At 36.7% G+C, this 14,227-nt stretch overlaps 1 protein-coding gene and 1 non-coding gene across 3 annotated transcripts in view; both read left to right on the forward strand.

Moving 5' to 3' along the window:
* The window catches only part of TNKS2 (tankyrase 2), a 65,356-nt gene extending 52,031 nt beyond the window's left edge, over positions 1-13,325 (forward strand). For both annotated transcript variants that reach the window (XM_070470643.1, XM_020869962.2), the window contains 6 exons: positions 417-514; positions 1,364-1,438; positions 3,607-3,712; positions 7,352-7,538; positions 10,017-10,173; positions 11,022-13,325. In XM_070470643.1, coding sequence (XP_070326744.1) covers positions 417-514; positions 1,364-1,438; positions 3,607-3,712; positions 7,352-7,538; positions 10,017-10,173; positions 11,022-11,084 — 686 coding nt within the window. In that variant the 3' untranslated portion in view covers positions 11,085-13,325. The remainder of the gene's footprint in view (positions 1-416; positions 515-1,363; positions 1,439-3,606; positions 3,713-7,351; positions 7,539-10,016; positions 10,174-11,021) is intronic.
* Positions 7,120-7,262, forward strand: LOC139036133 (small nucleolar RNA SNORA79). Its single transcript, XR_011488871.1, has one exon. It is a non-coding gene; the product is annotated as a small nucleolar RNA SNORA79 (small nucleolar RNA).
* Positions 13,326-14,227: the final 902 nt, after the last annotated feature.

A 14,227-nucleotide genomic window follows, 5' to 3' on the forward strand; every position in this document is an offset into this window, starting at 1 on the left:
AAAGATTTTCGGAACTATTCTCACAACTGTGACTTGTAAGGTCAAAAAAATAGTCATCTAAATACAGTGTAATTTTCTGGTTTGGATCCTGGAAAAGTAAAAGGACATTAGTGGGGAAAAACTGGTGAAATCCAAATAAAGTATGTAATGTACTTAATTTTGATAAGTGTGCTGTGATTGTATAAAGTGGGAACGTTAATGTCCTGACAGTGACTTTAGAGAGTGGAGTGAGGGCACAGGATCTCTCGGTGCTCTCAGCTTTCCTATAAACCTAAACTGTCCCCAAATAAGAAACTTTTAAAAACTAGTAATAAGCATCAGATAAATCGGGGGGTTGTATTGGGTTCATGTTTATTGTGGCCTGGGGGTGGGTTGGTTCTGGCAAGTTTTTTTTACCTTCAAATTTCATTTGATAGGTCTTAACCCATACTTAACTCTGAATACCTCTGGAAGTGGAACAATTCTCATTGATCTGTCTGCTGAAGATAAGGAGTTTCAGTCTGTGGAGGAAGAGGTATGTTCATACACCATATAAGTGTCGGGTCAGCAGCTGAATTCCCCGGAAGTTCCCAGATCTATTTGAACATCTATGTAGCAGGAGTTTTTAATTGCCCCTCACTCTACCACCTGAAAACTTACAAAATCAGCATTTAAAATACACTATCTCAGTAAGCCTTAATTCTAATAATTTGGTTCAGCATTGCAATTAATATACAGAATTCTGTTGGAGAAGAGGTTGCTAATATTCCCTTCCTTCATGAAAGCAATTGCAAAGCCCAGTATCTTAGATAAGACCCAGAACATGTGGATGCTACTTATCTAGGAGATGTTTTTCTAACTTTCTTTCCATAAAACTCTTATATCCACCAGTCTTAAAATAGCGCCCAGCGCTTTGAAGAACACCATAGGCTATATGTGTGAGCTGAGCACAGAGATACAAAGTTGAATGAGACTTAGTTCTAAATCTCAGGAAACTCCAACTCTCAGTGAAATATAAATTGTGCTCTATGAGAGCAAAATGAATGGGAACAAATAAATCATTGGTTTGGTTTGGTTTGGTTTTTTTAGTATGTCAGTTGGTTGGCTTTGTATGTTTAGCTCACTTATGCATTTATTTGTTTCCTTTTGTTCCAGTAGTTTGCATTATATAATTTTCACCTGTAGGTATTTTTGGATTGATTGTATCAGCTATGCACTGTCTCTGGAAAGTAGTTCCTGCAAACTTTTAGAACTCATACCTTAGACAACAAAAATATTAAAAACCTATTTTGTCTTAAGACTCATATGAGTCAAGAACCGTGTTCCCTAAACCAGAAAAGACACACAAGCTAATGCACATATTTTTAAAATGTGTTTCCATCAGATGCAAAGTACAGTCCGAGAGCACAGAGATGGAGGTCATGCAGGTGGGATCTTCAACAGATACAATATTCTCAAGGTAATAAGTTAGTGGAAATAAAGTTCACTGTGACCATAGTTTTCAGAAGCCTGAAACCATGATTAACTTCATAAGAACATTGTCTGTCCAGCCCAGTAAGTCTTTGACATGGCATCAGGGCTGTTTTGGGAAAGAATATGGCCTTAGCAGGTTACGATCCTCAAATCTCTGTACTAACCACTAGTTCAACCTCTGTTGAACATATTTAAGTTTAGAGATTATGCTTTAAATAAGCTCTAAACTTAAAGATTATTTAAGTTTAATCTTTAAACTTAAATAATTTAAGTTTAAATGGCAAGATATATCTTTAACTGTTAACATTCAGAAAATATGACCGATTCATTGCTGAATTAAGGAGTCTGTTATGGATTAGAATAAGCATTCCATTGTTAGTAAATTTTATGACTTCTCATTCTTGGATGATAAATCCTGTAGGCTTAGGATTTTAAATATGGACATTACTATTACTCTTGCTGACTTTTTCAGTAATTTTGAACTTTTTGTGGCTCAGGGAACGACTCCCATCTTTTTAAAAGTTACACCATGATTGGTTTGTTTCTAGTTTGACCTAATTGTGACTATTCCAGGTTTCTGTGAGTCCTCACACATAACACCATTTTTTGGTAATTTTAGTAGTAGTCCCTCTGTACCTTTCATCTTTCCAGAAATAGTCATTTAAAAAAAATTTGTTAAAGAGAGTGCTGACTCTTATTAATATCAGGTACTCTTCTCAGGGCCTTTTCAGCTTTGCTAATTTGCTTGGTGTTTTTAAAAGCTGTATGGCAACCAAATTGTATACTCTACTTAATATGTATAATGATTTTCTGTTAACTACGTCGATATATTCTTAATCATTATAAGATTTAGAGTTACAATGTGGTCAGTATTTCTGATACCTAAATTTTAAACTGAAAGGTGAATAGTATCAAATCTTTCAGTTGTGTTATATTACTGTCTCACAATAATATATTATTTTGAGTATACCAGTAGATCTCATATTTTAGAGTTATTCGTCAACATGGTTATGTTCTTACTATTTAGAAATAAGATGATATAAAATAAGTACACATTATTCAGGTGCAAGGGTTATTATTTCAGGAGCTGTGTTTTATTAGTTCATATCATAGTATGACCTGAGTGACATCTTGAGTTTTCTTTTCATGAACACATGTATAATAATATTTACTATAACAAATAATTATTCCTATTATAGGTAGGTTTTAGTCAAGGGCATTTAGTGTGCAACCAGTAACAAAATGTGCCAAGGTTTGTTAAGGGTGAGGGGAAGGAACAATATGGGTTTGATTTCTAGAGTTGCTGAATTTGGGAGGTACACTGTTTTCTTTCTCTAGAAAGATATTTTAGTATAATATCTAATACAAGTGTTTTCACTGATAAAACTTTGTTTTTGTTCCATTTTTTAACACATTAATGAGCTCTGTTTATGCCAATCTGTGTGCTTTGATTATGTCTTTGATGGTATTTTGAGTTAATTTGAACCTAGACTAAAACCATCAGCTCCCAGATGTGTTCTAGGACCAGCAGGGGGCTGTAGCACCCTTCCATACAGCTGAAAAGCAGCACTAGGATTGTGAGTTTTGACCTTAGAAATACTCCTAGTGAAACCAGCATACATCTTAAAACTTTTCTCCAAACAAAAGTTTCAGGAATTGGAGGGATTGGGAAGAATACAGGAAATATTAGGGGGAGTGTGTGTGTGTGTGATTGTTTGGTGTGCTATATCAAATATTTTAATTAAAAACATATAAAGATGGTACTTTGAGCCAGAAAAAGCAGTTGGGGGAAAGATAGTATTTTCTTTCTTACATTTCCATACAGAACTCAGCATGTCTGATGTGGAGATGTTTTAGTAATAATTCTAAAGTGAGACGAAGTATTTTAATCAATTAACAGTACTCTTACCTTTACATATAACCATATGTAACTTTTTCTCATCTGTAGTTTTCAATTTCTAAAATGTACCTATATTTTCATCTTTATGGTTGTGACAAATTTTTTTAGTTGACTAAAAATAATACATAATTTATATTTCAGAGAAAGTTTTGCCTCTCTTCTGATCCTATGTGGCCCATTTTTGGTTGAGATTAACAAGTAGGTAAGTAGTTACTGTGATCCAGAGATTTTATTTTGCTGGTTTCTTTTTATAGATTCAGAAAGTTTGTAACAAGAAACTATGGGAAAGGTACACTCACAGGAGAAAAGAAGTTTCTGAAGAAAACCACAACCATGCAAATGAAAGAATGCTATTTCATGGTAAGATTCCTCTCTCCCTACCTGCCATCATCCTCCTCCACATTTTTTGTCAGATTTGAAATAATAATGAATCTGTATATTTCTCATATCATTTTAAACAAAATAAACATTATTTCTGTAAATCTTTGCATTTATATTTGTGTTTTCAGTCTCTTTTGAATTTGTATGTTTTGAATGGATATAGTTTATAAATAAAATTACCATAACAGGAAAAAGTATAGAAATGATAATACTGACTATTCATATTTTCTCTCTATATGTGTGTGTGTGTCCTTTATTGAGCCCATCTTTGCATGAAATGTTCCCTTGGTATCTCTAATTTTCTTGAAGAGATATCTAGTCTTTTCCATTCTATTGTTTTCCTCCTGTTTCTTTGCACTGATCACTGAGGAAGGCTTTCTTATCTCTCCTTGCTATTCTTTGGAACTCTGCATTCAAATGGGTATATCTTTCCTTTTCTCCTTTGCTTTTCGCTTCCCTTCTTTTCACAGCTATTTGTAAGGCCTCCTCAGACAGCCGTTTTGCTTTTTTACATTTCTTTTTCTTGGGGATGGTCTTGATTCCTGTCTCCTATACAGTGGCATGAACCTCCATCCATAGTTCATCAGGCACTCCGTCTATCAGATCTAGTCCCTTAAATCTATTTTTCACTTCCACTGTATAGTCATAAGGAATTTGATTTAGGTCATACCTGAATGGTCTAGTGGTTTTCTCCACTTTCTTCAATTTCAGTCTGACTTGGGCAATAAGAAGTCATGATCTGAGCCACAGTCAGCTCCCGGTCTTGTTTTTGCTGACTGTATTTCATGCAAAGATGGGCTCAATAAAGGACAGAAATGGTAGGGACCTAACAGAAGCAGAAGATAAAGAAGAGGTGGCAAGAATACACAGAAGAACTGTACAAAAAAGATCTTCGTGACCCAGATAATCACGATGGTGTGATCACTCACCTTGAGCCAGACATCCTGGAATGTGAAGTCAAGTGGGCCTTTGGAAGCATCACTACGAACAAAGCTAGTGGAGGTGATGGAATTCCAATTGAGCTATTTCAAATCCTGAAAGATGATGCTGTGAAAGTGCTGCACTCAATATGCCAGCAAATTTGGAAAACTCAGCAGTGGCCACAGGACTGGAAGAGTCAGTTTTCATTCCAATCCCAAAGAAAGGCAATGCCAAAGAATGCTCAAACTACCACACAATTGTACTCATCTCACACACTAGTAAAGTGATTCTTAAAATTCTCCAAGCCAGGCTTCAGCAATACGTGAACTGTGAACTTCCAAATGTTCAAGCTAGTTTTAGAAAAGGCAGAAGAACCAAAGATCAAATTGCCAACATCTCCTGGATCATCGAAAAGCAAGAGAGTTCCAGAAAAACATCTATCTCTGCTTTATTGACTATGCCAAAACCTTTGACTGTGTGGATCACAGTAAACTGTGGAAAATTCTGAAAGAGATGGGAATACCAGACCACCTGACCTGCCTCTTGAGAAACCAGTATGCAGGTCAAGAAGCAACAAATAGAATTGGACATGGAACAACAGACTGGTTCCAAATAGGAAAAGGAGTACATCAGGGCTGTATATTGTCACCCTGCTTGTTTAACTTATAATGCAGAGTACATCATGAGAAACGCTGGGCTGGAGGAAGCACAAGCTGGAATCAAGATTGCCGGAAGAAATATCAATAACCTCAGATATGCAGGTGACACCACCCTTATGGCAGACAGTGAAGAACTAAAGAGCCTCTTGATGAAAGTGAAAGAGGAGAGTGAAAAAGTTTACTTAAAGCTCAACATTCAGAAAACTAAGATCATGGCATGTGGTCCCATCACTTCATGGCAAATAGTATCAGACTTTATTTTTGGGGGCTCCAAACTACTACAGATGGTGACTGCAGCCATGAAATTAAAAGACGCTTACTCCTTGGAAGGAAAGTTATGACCAACGTAGATAGCATATTAAAAAGCAGAGACACTAGTTTGCCAACAAAGGTCCGTCTGGTCAAGGCTATGGTTTTTCCAGTGGTCATGTACAGATGTGAAGGTTGGACTATGAAGAAAGCTGAGCTCTGAAGAATTGGTGCTTTTGAACTGTAGTGTTGGAGAAGACCCTTGAGAGTCCCTTGGACTGCAAGCAGATCCAACCAGTCCATCCTAAAGGAGATTAATCTGGGGTGTTCATTGGAAGGATTGATGGTGAAGCTGAAACTCCAGTACTTTGGCCACCTCATGTGAAGAGTTGACTCATTGGAAAAGACCCTGATGCTGGGAGGGATTGTGGGCAGGAGGAGAGGGGATGACAGAGGACGAGATGGCCAGATGGCATCACTGACTCGATGGGCATGAGTTTGAGTAGACTCCGGGAGTTGGTGATGGAAAGGGGGCCTGGTGTGCTGTGATTCATGGGGTCGCAAAGATTCAGACACTACTGAGCGACTGAACTGAACTGAAAGTTCTATAAAACACAGCATTTAAATTTCACAATCCCCTGGAAGAATGGCTATAGCAGACTGCATTAGTATATAATATCTAAATGGTACTTCTCATTTCAAAACCCTAAAAATTGTCATGATAATGTCTTGGCACAGAATATGATATTTATTTATGTATTGACTTAAGGGTTGTAATGTATGACTTTTTCTATTTTATAATAGAAATGGTTTTGGTTTTTCCAAGTTAATTCAAGTAAGTTATTCTATTCTTTAGTATTTCTGTAAAGCGGAGTTCAGCATATTTCCCTTGTCCCTTTATGCACAGGGACACTGATCTTGATGAATCAGTTAGCTGTGTCATATTGGCTTTTCCCAAGCCCCAGCCTCACTGCACTCCCTGACCTGGTCTCCATGCTTAGTACCTCCTGGTCTTTGCTTGAGCTCCTTCTTGGCATGCATGCAAGGAAGGAAGAGAAAGAAGTCAATATGTAGGGAATGGAGGAACACACCACATTTGCCGATGGAATCTGGTACTAGCAAGTGATAAAAGGCAGAGAAGTGAAAGGATAGGAGAGAAATATAAAGAAAAGCATGAACTTGAAAAGATCACTTTAGCCACTTTGGGTATCTAGAAAAAGTACACGGATGTGGGTGTCATTGCATGACCTAGTTGCATTCAGCCTGGCCATAGGAAGTGAATTATGAGACTCTTGATTCTGGGTTTGTATGAATTTGGGGCCGGGAATTTGATAACTCTAGCATTGATGTTTCTTTCAGGTGATCTGTACGTTTTTCCTAGTTGAATCTTACGTGTCCTTACTTTGGCATCTGAACCACCACCCTGTTAGAAACATTCATTCACATTAGCAATTCTTCTAGAATAGCTATTCTAAAGTAGTGAACCAGCTGACAGTTGTGTTTCGGTTTTACTTATGGTGGTGATGTATGTATGTTAATTCAAAATTTAACTTCTTCTGATGTCTGTTCCTCTCACTGCTTGGAGCCTTAAATAGTGGGATTTTAGTCCATCATGTATCTAAGCTGACTTGTTTTCACTCAGGGCACCATGGGAATGGGTTGGCTGTAGTGCCTTTTGATTTTTGTGGAGTCAAACAATTGAAGAAAAAAATATTTAACTTCTAAGATGCTTTAGCTTTTATTCCTTTTCTTGTGATTTAAAAATGTTACCTATTTATATGTATTTTAGGGTCTCCCTTTGTGAATGCAATTATCCATAAAGGCTTTGATGAAAGGCATGCCTACATAGGAGGCATGTTTGGAGCTGGGATCTATTTTGCTGAAAACTCTTCCAAAAGCAATCAGTATGTATATGGAATTGGAGGAGGTACTGGGTGTCCAGTACATAAAGACAGATCTTGTTACATTTGCCACAGGTAAGAGATCACTTTTCTCATTTATTTTGATAAGAATCAGATAAGAATTGGTTTCATACTGAAATTTTCAGGTAAGACATTATCTTGGACAACTCTAGGAATCCAAGTGAGGCATAGTTCAGGTTGCTTTGGCCCTCTCACTGGTTCTAATCGTAGCTGATTTTTTTTAAACGGGGCTGTAAGACCAAGCACAGTTACAAGCATTTGATCTGTTCACCTCATTCAATCATTAGAACACACAGTCCTTTCAGAATATGGAGTAGAAAATATTGCTGGACATGAAAGAGATTTTACTGTGGACTGTTTAAAAATCTAGTATTCAAATGCTATTAATAAAATGGCATTATTTGCTACACCTAATCAGTTCATGGTAATAGGTGAGAGAATCTCTCCTCCACTGTGGTATGATTTTTAATTGTCAATTTGTAATGTTACTACTCAGAAAAAAGTTACCATTAAAGCATATCAGCATGTCAGTCGTTTTAAGTACTTCTTTTTTTCCTACTTTTAGTTACCCTAGTGGAACTTAGTTATTGAAATCATCCAAATGACTTGGTCCTAGTTGATAAAATCCTTGTAGGTAAATAATCTTCACCATTTGAAAAATCAAGTAAGATTAATTATTGAGATTTATTCTGTGGTTAGAGCACTGCTTATAAAGACCTAGAACAGTAGCTATCAAACAAGTTCAGAATCACCTAGAGGGCTTACTAAAACACAAATTCCTATGCCACGCCTCCTGAATTATTGATATAGTAGGTCTGGGGCTAGGGCACTAGAACTTGCATTTCTACTGAGTTCCTAAGGAATGCCGAAGCTTCTGATCACAGATCTAGAAACCCTAGAGCAGTAGTTGTCAGCTGTGACAGCACATTGGAATTACCTGAGGGGCTTTAAAAACTACTAATGACTGTGTCCTACCCTCGAGAGATTCTCACTTGGGGGCCTGGGGTCTGGTCTGGGCATGGGATTTTTTAAAGCTTCCCAGCTGATTTTGAAGGGCTGCCAAAGTGAAGGACTGAAGTCCTGAAGGGAGACAAAGACTATCTGTTTATGTTTTGTTCTTACTGTTTTCTCCCTAAATTTAGACACCCATGTAGGTGTCTAAAGCCAGACCTCCTGGGTATGACCTCCCACCCGCTTCTATTTTAGATCATAGATTGGAATGACTAGGAGGCTTGTAATTTCTTGAGAGTCTGTAAATTGAACACTGCTATCTTTACTTGTCCTATATCATCTGGAGGCTAAATAGTTCTGATTATTAATAGTAAGCAGTGTTCTAGTATCTCTTCTCAGTTGTCTTTGAAGTACAATGCTTGTATGTCTGGAAATAAATTTATTAACTTAAGATTTCTATATGCTGAATTATCACGGAATGATTGTGACTATTATAGAAAATATATTAGAAATGCTAAGAAAATTTGCAAAGAGCCTATTTAGAATGAAAAAGACAGCCTATCTTCTTTGGAGACAGACATCAGACCACCAAATCTCTTGTTCTCCCGTAGAAAGAAAAGTAGATTAGAGAGAGCAACAGTCAAATAGTAAAAAGTTCGTTGGACCTAAGGAAGGCCAGTCATATGCCCTTGGGGAGTGAGGAATTAATACAGCCTAAACTGGTGAGCAAAGACAAATTTGAAGAAGAAACGTTTCAGCTAAACTTGAAAAATGACTATTAGCCAGTTGAAGAGTGGTAGAACATATCATTCTAGATGGTAAAAGAAACAGTGTGTCTGATGGCCTTGGGACAAGAAAGTTTGGCCTGCAGGAAGAAAAACTAATGCGTTTAGGTATAATGAACACAAAGTAAAGTTGGAGAATTTGGGATCATTATAAGAAATTTGGGTTTTCTTTTGGGTACAGTGAACAGTCTCTAAAAGGTTTTAAGCAGAAAAGTAGTGTCATCTGATTTATGGGTTTTGCTGTTTGTTTTTTCCCTAAATCACAGGTAGCTTAGATGGAAAATAATTTAGACAGGGATTAGAGTGAAAACAGAGAAAGTAGCTTAAAGGCCATTGTTATAGTCCGGGTGAAAATTTGGGCAATTTGAACTTAATAGTGACAGTAGAATTGAGAGGAGAGATACATTTTGAAAGTGGAATCAATAGGACTTAGGTGGATAAATGTTCAGCTTTGTAAGACACTTCATGGAAGTCCCTTAAAACCTCCTCCTCCTCCTCACTTGGGCAATGATTAGTGCTTTTGCTGGGATACAAGCAGGATGGCAGAGTCAGTATCACTTAAAGATTATTATAATCTAAGATAGTATTTTATAGTTACAATGAGGATTAAAGTGACAGATTCTTTCATTAGAGAGAGTAGTAGAATATATTCTTTAAAAACTCTTTCAAAGGGTAAAATGGTGAAAACAATTGTGTTTATGTATAGATGCATTCAGAAGCTTATGTAGTGGACATAAATAAAACTATCCTGTATGGCCTTGTCTCAGGGAAATCTTTTCCTTTTCATGTGTTACAGGCAGCTGCTCTTTTGCCGTGTAACCTTGGGAAAGTCTTTCCTGCAGTTCAGTGCAATGAAAATGGCGCATTCTCCTCCAGGTCATCACTCAGTCACTGGTCGACCTAGTGTAAATGGCCTAGCATTAGCTGAATATGTTATTTACAGAGGAGAACAGGTAATTCAGTTTTGTTCATTTTCAGCAATACTTTAACCTCTTACTAATCTTTTAAATTAACAAGGCAGAGTGCCTTACGAACTGGATTTCTTTTTAACTTTTATTTGTAATTATTTCACACTTAAAGTTGAAATAATAGTAAAGAGAATTCCCTTAGACCCTTTACCCAGATATTCAAAATGTTAATACTTTAGCATTCTCTCTCCTTTATCATGTTCTCCCTACTATATGTGTGTATCCTTCCCACCCCCACCACCACCACCCTCCCCCGCCCCGAGCTGCTTGGAAGTAAGGTATAAGCGTCTTCCTTTACACTTAAATACTTAAGGGTGTATTTCCTAAGTACACCTAAATTTTAAGGACATTGTCTTAAAATTGTAAAATCGGGAAAATATCATTGGTGTAGTAAATCTAACCTATAGACCTTATTCAGATTTTGCCAGCTATTCTGAATTTTTTTTAAGCTTCTGTAAAATATAATTAATTAGAATCCTATATATATTTTAATAGTTAACCTCTCTGTAGCAAAGAAATGTGTAATTCTCTCTTGCTCTTAGTGGCATAGATGCAGTCAGAAGCATCTCTAGAGCAGCGTTATGTACTGGGGATATGTATCAGGATAACCTCAGTTCCTAAAGACAAACACATGCCCAGCAGTTATCCTAGACCTGCTGATTGAGAATCGGAGGGATTGCAGTCACGTAAGGCTGTTTTGAGAAGAGGCCCTTTGATTATTCTGCTCTGCAACACTAATTTAGAGCTTCTTCCCTAAAGATAAGGAATCCTTAGAATAAGTCTCCATTCAAAAAATTTATTTACCAATTTTTGAATTAATCTTTCTCTTCCAGGCTTATCCTGAATATTTAATTACTTACCAGATTGTAAGGCCTGAAGGTATGGTTGATGGGTAAATAGTTGTTTTAGGAAACTACCACCGCCGAACCTAAAATCACCCAAGCAGCTGGTGGCCTCGTAAGTTTTACTCCTTTGCCGAGAAAAATCATCTTGTCCACAACCCTGTGGCAAAAGGTTAAAAATGTGAAAGGGTTTTAACATTCTGACTTGATAAAGCTTTAATAATGTACAGTGTTTTCTAAATATTTCCTGTTTTTCAGCACTTTAACAGATGCCATTCCAGGTTAAACTGGGTTTGTCTGTACTAAATTATAAACAGAGTTAACTTGAATCTTTTATACATTGATTCTAACAGAAACTGTAATTCCCCTCAACAGAACTCATTTTACTAATATAGTACTGTGTTCTTCAAAACACAGCATTTACACTGAATACAGTTTCATTTGTAAAACTGTAAATAAGAGCTTTTGTACTAGCCCAATATTTATTTACATTGCTTTGTAATATAAATCTACTGTTTTAGAATGGCAGCAGTTTACAAATTTTTTTCATATGTACTGCTCATCTGTACTTCATCTTGAATCATCATGATTGAGTGATCTTTGACATTTGATTCCAGAGGCTGTGTTGAATTGTTAGCAGACACTTTGTCACTTGGGAAAGATTGATCCTTCAGATTTAATTTGTTGATGGAAACATTTGTCTCTCATCGGTAATCTTTCCCATTTAAGAACTTGTTTCATAAATACTCTGGGAGTTTAATTTGTGATAACTTTGTATGTATAACACACATTCCAAAGAGCTCTGACTTTCACGGTCCTGATTATTAAAGACACTTCTTTACAAGCCTCACACTCTGGGTTTCACATTGAAAATTTTTCTCATGTTATTTTGTGAAAATTAGAGCAAGAGCTTCTGTTTTTTAGAGAACATTATAGTGTTGTTTTCATGGAATGTAAATAGGAAGTTGAATTTCAAATGGTGGGAAGGATAATCCTGAAATTTTTAGAATCTGTTCTAATTACCTTAAATTTAAAGGGAAAAAAATAGCAGATGGGAGTGGGTGGTTTTTCTCCTGTTCCTTTTCTTTGGCCTTACTATTTCATGTATAACCAGTTTATACACCATAGGTAAGCTCAACCCAAAACCGTGACACGTGGGTGTCCCCGTTCTCTCCTGGCCTGCTGAATAGGCAGGTGCCATGAGATGGGTGCTTCCGCTTCTGGGTTGCCTCATCGTGACATGTTACACCCACTTGGAAATACACTCTGCATCGCCTGGTGACCAGGCTTATTTGGCAGCTGTGGAGGGGAATACCATCCCATAAAATGCCATTCCTATTTTTTAAGGTAAAACTACTTTTCCATGAAATATGCTAAAGCATCTTGGTACAGAGACATGAATTACAGCTTGGCAATCTGTTGACTCGTTCTCTTGGAAGTCAAAGCAAGATTGTTACCCACTTAAACCTCTGTTAATGAGGCTGTTCCTATCCACTCTCTGTACCAGTTCACATTTGTTTTACATTTTATTCAGTCTCTAAGTTAACTGGGCCTTTGCAGTTACTTGTACATAAAGTGCTAGAAAATCATGTTTCTTGTCTTGAGTAAGAGTTATTCACAGTAAATGCATATCTGGAGTTGTTTCTATTGATGTAAATTGTGATCATTATTTAAGAGGTCAATTCCTGACCATAAAGTGCTTTTTATACAGCTCTCTAATAATTGCAAATATGATCCTAAAGTTGTTTCTTGGAACACAAAAGGAGTATGCCAAATTTTATATAATTTTTCAGGTTCTGGAAGCTTCCAGGTTTTATAATTAGAAGATAATGAGATGAGTTAGTGGAGTTTATATTTACATACCTTCTCTCTCATCATTTAGCTCATATTGCTCACCATATGAATGAATCTGGAATTGCTTATCATGTAAAATCATCGTGATCTATGAGTTTACGATTTTGCAGCCTGTGTTGTTTCATCTAATTCATTTCTTAATTAGTGTGTTGCTTTTCTATGAATGATTATATTGTGGTTAATATGTTAGCATGGCATATTTCAGATAGCTTTTTGTTAGGAGCTTGGGGATGTGGGGGGGGACTGGGGATTTCTTTGAAGTTTTTGCATGAAATATGTTACTTTATGATGATGGAATTGCTTTTTCTTTTGTCTTATGATTTTTTTTAAGAGATTTAACTTTTTGTGTGAGTAGTACTATTGTATCCATCTTGAGTGTCTTACTTGTACTGTATCACATTCCATACCCTCATTTAATTCTTAATAAACTGTTCACTTGTTTTTCTGGGTAGCATGGTAATTACTGGAATAGTATAAATGTATTGAATGGTCTTTGAAAAAAATGGATTAAGATTACAATAAACCACAATTGCAGGAAAATAATGTAGTTTTGATTCTAATAGTGATAGAGACTACAGTTTAAAATTTGAAATACTGAACGCTGTGACCATACCTCCTCAGATGCTTTAAGATGAAAGTAGCTGTCATATGCTTTTAGACATTTAGTCCATCCAATATAAGTTTTGGCAAACTTTCAAGCTCTTTCCTGGAAAATCTGTCTTTTGTGGGGGCGGGGGGCATGCTGTACATCTTGCAGGATTTTAATTCTCTGACCAGGGATTGATCCCAGGCCCTCGGCAGTGAGAGAGCAGAGTCCTAACCCCTGGACCACCAGGGAATACCCCCGGGAAATCTCTCTTAACTTACAAAGAGGCATAGGAATATATTTTTGTTTTCTGTGTCATATACAAAATTTATGAGTTTACAAACCTTAAAGTTAGTGGTATTTATTACTCTTAAAAGGTATAGTAAGATATATGTATTTTAGATTTCAGTATGTTAAATGTGTGTATGATCACAATAATACACAAACACAAGAGATAATAGTGATGCAAATAACTCATAAGTCATTTAGCTTTGAAATACTTTTCAGCAGGTTTATCTTACTGCTTGAGTTGGGATGATGTTAATGTGTCCGCTTGCTAGTTCCTGAGCATGTGCGATCCTTTTCTTTGCAGGTTGATGAGGAAGGAAAATTTGCAGTACATTTCCCTAAGCTTTGTGATTAGTGTTTGTGACTGGCCCCTTTCCTACTGTCCTGTCCTATCAGAGGAGTAGAGTAACAGAGGAAGCAAATGGTGGTACACATTCTCCACCAGGAGAGCTGTCAGATTTGTGTCAAG

This window comes from Odocoileus virginianus, chromosome 7, assembly GCF_023699985.2.
Source record: "Odocoileus virginianus isolate 20LAN1187 ecotype Illinois chromosome 7, Ovbor_1.2, whole genome shotgun sequence".
NCBI classification, from domain to species: Eukaryota; Metazoa; Chordata; class Mammalia; order Artiodactyla; family Cervidae; genus Odocoileus; species Odocoileus virginianus.